Below are 3,585 nucleotides of genomic sequence, written 5' to 3'. Positions count from 1 at the left end.
TCTCAACACACTCACACACACACACACACACACACACACACACACACACTCACGCACACACGCGCACATACGCGCACAAGCTCACACACACGCACGCACACACACACACACACAAACAGTACTGCCTCACCGAACCCTGCTGAAAGGCCAATGAAGATTAGACATTGATATATGATATCACTTCATCTATCTGTCTGTCTGTCTGTCATTCTGTCTGTCTGTCGGTCTGTCTGTCTGTCGTTCTGTCTGTTGTTCTGTCTGTCTGTCGTTCTATCTATCTATAATCGGTCTGTATGTCGTTCTGTCATTCTATCTATCTATAATCGGTCTGTCTGTCTGTCGTTCTGTCTGTCTGTCGGTCTGTCGTTCTGTCTGTCTGTTGTTCTATCTATCTATAATCGGTCTGTCTGTCGTTCTGTCGTTTTCTCTATCTATAATCGGTCTGTCTGTCGTTCTGTCGTTTTCTCTATCTATAATCGGTCTGTCTGTCGTTCTGTCGTTTTCTCTATCTATAATCGGTCTGTCTGTCGTTCTGTCGTTTTCTCTATCTATAATCGGTCTGTCTGTCGTTCTGTCGTTCTATCAATCTATAATCGGTCTGTCTGTCGTTCTGTCGTTCTATCAATCTATAATCGGTCTGTCTGTCGTTCTGTCGTTCTATCAATCTATAATCGGTCTGTCTGTCGTTCTGTCGTTCTATCAATCTATAATCGGTCTGTCTGTCGTTCTGTCGTTCTATCAATCTATAATCGGTCTGTCTGTCGTTCTGTCGTTCTATCTATCTATAATCGGTCTGTCTGTCGTTCTATCTATCTGTTAATCTTATGTTCTGTTATTGGTTTTTTAGCTAGAAGACGAGTTGCTTGCTCTGCAGAAGAAACTGAAAGGAACTGAAGATGAGCTGGACAAATATTCAGAAGCTCTCAAAGACGCTCAGGAGAAGCTGGAGCTGTCTGAGAAAAAGGCGACAGACGTGAGTATTCAAGCATTAGACACTGTTTATACAGATAAAATAATTTTTCTTCAATAAGACGTCAGTTTTCGGTCAAACACCATCATCAAAATCAAAAACGGATGTGATCGTAATAATGAGTCCCTCGCTGCTTTCATACGCATGTGGCACCGCAGTAAATCTTGGCACCTGGTCAGGATGGTAAGGTTCAGACAGATTGTTCTCATTCCAACAACAAAAATGCTTTAATCATAGTGGGAGCATGTCAGCAGCCCCATGTGGAAAAAAATGGGAAGAAAAAGTTTCCCCACATTCCTTTTCGGCTACCGCTGACAGCCTTAAATAAATGTCTTTCCCACTCATTCTGTTACCGGACGCCCCAGAGACGTCAAACGTCTTCAGTGTGCAATTTTCTAGCAAGGCTTACTTGAACTCATCAGCTTTTCTTTTCTTTTTTAACAAAACAACCTCGGAAAGCTGTGGAATCCGGGCTCACATGCAGAGGAAATGGATATTTAGGGCGAAAGCCACCTCTGAAACCCACAGGGAGAAAATCCAGACCGCAAAGCATGAGAGCGGAGCTGCACAACCGAGAAATATTATAAAAAACTGTCTGGACATGACGTCCACCATCCCAGAGCTGCATTCTTTTATCGTATAGTATATAGCAGTGTATATATATAGTGGTCCTTGACGTAAGGCCAGGGGGTCCGTATAAAGTATGAATTTTTGAAAGTCAACTAACTTGAATTATACTTGACTACATTTGGTCCTCACAAAGATACAAATGATACATAGATGAGTCAATTTTGTTCTGGGGGTCCTTGAGGATGGTTCTGAATTGGACTGGGGTCCGGTACGCCAAAAGGTTGAGATTCACTGCTATATAGCATAGTATAAATAAATAAAAAACCTTTCTCTTACTAAAAAACTTTTACTAAAATCACAATAATAGTGATGTAAAGGTACACTACTGCTCAAAAGTTTGGAATAATTAAGATTTTCAAGAAACATTTCTCATTGTTTCTTAATTTATTTATTTATTAAAAACAGTTGCACTTAATCATATACCATTAAAACTCATTAAACCCTACCATTAAAACACTTTTATTGAGCAAGGATGCGTTAAATTGATTAAAAGTGACAGTAAAGACATTTATGAAGTTACAAAATATTTATATTTCAAATAAATGCTATTCTTTTGAACTTTCTATTCATCAAAGAATCCTGAAAAAAAAGTATCAACGTTTCCACAAAAATATTTAGCGGCACAGCTGCTTTCAACATTGATAATAATCAGAAATGTTTCTTGAGCAGCAGATCAGCATATTAGAATGATTTCTGAAGATCATGTGACACTGAAGACTGGAGTAATGATGCTGAAAATTCAGCTGCGCATCACAGCAATAAATTACAGTTTAGCATATATTCAAATAGAAAGCAGTTCTTTTAAATTGTAATAATATTTCATAATATTACTGTTTTTACTGTATTTTTGATCAAATAAATGCAAAAAAAAAAAAGAAATCTTTCCAAATATCATTCCAAACTTTATATATTATATTTACAGTACATTTACACGATGCATTTGGCAGATGCTTATATCCGCTGCATGTTTTCATTGCATGGAAAGTGAAGATAAACTCCAAAACACAGACAACAGTTTAAAGTCATCCAAGAAGCTAGACGACAAAAGATGCCTCCTTTTGTCAATAACAGAATGCATTGTTTTAAATATAAATATTCTTTCAAATATTTAATGCTAAAACTGTAGATAAAAACAGTTGTTTTCCTATTTTACCCAATATTTGTTATGCTGATTAAAATATGACACCATTAGCTTGGCAACATCCAAACCTTTATTCAGTTATATTGGAATTGAAATAATGCTGCCTTAGTAAGTAGACAGCAAGGCAGCTCAGGTTTTGGAACAGAAATATTATTTTTATCTTTGGATGAACTATTTCTTTTAGATTATAAATAAGCAGTCTGAATACTGACTTAGCCCAAGCTATAAAAATACTGAAAGTTTGTTTCTATTTCATTATGTGGACAAAAAAAAGAAAAATATGTTCTTAAATTAGATCATTACGGCACCGTCTCACAATTTGTGTAATATTTCTATACAAGGCAACAGTATAGGTCTGTGCAGAGCATGAAGTTCACTTCATTTCTTTCTTTTCACTCACAATCACACACACACACACACACACACACACACACACACACACACACACACACACGCACACAGCCCAGGAATGTGAGGAATTCAACTAAGCAAACAATAAACCTTCAGCTCTTGAATCTAATGAATCCAACTCTTCTGCTGGGGGAAACACACACACACACACACTCAAGCATTTGCAAAATACTCCCAAACATGCTGGAATTCACTGAATGGAATACAAATGGTATTGTGATAGCGTTATGTCATTTATTAGGCAGTGAACTGTTTCAAAAAAGTTGTGAGTCACTCAAGGCTTTGCATCTCTTAACCATGGTAAAATCACCTCGAACTGTTGCTTTTCCAAAATGGTGGGTAAAGCACTATGATAAAACAAATGAATACATTTATTAAAGGGGTCATATGATGCTGCTAAAAAGAACATTATTTTGTGTATTTGGTGTAATGA

At 37.0% G+C, this 3,585-nt stretch overlaps 1 protein-coding gene across 3 annotated transcripts in view; it reads left to right on the top strand.

The window, feature by feature from the left end:
- Nucleotides 1-3,585, top strand: part of LOC107754596 (tropomyosin alpha-1 chain-like) — a 21,797-nt gene that overhangs the window by 3,841 nt on the left and 14,371 nt on the right. For all 3 annotated transcript variants that reach the window (XM_016571103.1, XM_016571102.1, XM_016571101.1), the window contains exon 2: nucleotides 848-973. In XM_016571103.1, the coding sequence (XP_016426589.1) occupies nucleotides 848-973 (126 nt within the window). The remainder of the gene's footprint in view (nucleotides 1-847; nucleotides 974-3,585) is intronic.

This window comes from Sinocyclocheilus rhinocerous, unplaced genomic scaffold (assembly GCF_001515625.1).
Source record: "Sinocyclocheilus rhinocerous isolate Xijiao unplaced genomic scaffold, SAMN03320098_v1.1 scaffold472, whole genome shotgun sequence".
Taxonomy (NCBI): domain Eukaryota; kingdom Metazoa; phylum Chordata; class Actinopteri; order Cypriniformes; family Cyprinidae; genus Sinocyclocheilus; species Sinocyclocheilus rhinocerous.
Note: the sequence above shows the minus strand (reverse complement) of the source record. Positions and strands in the feature narration are given on the sequence as shown.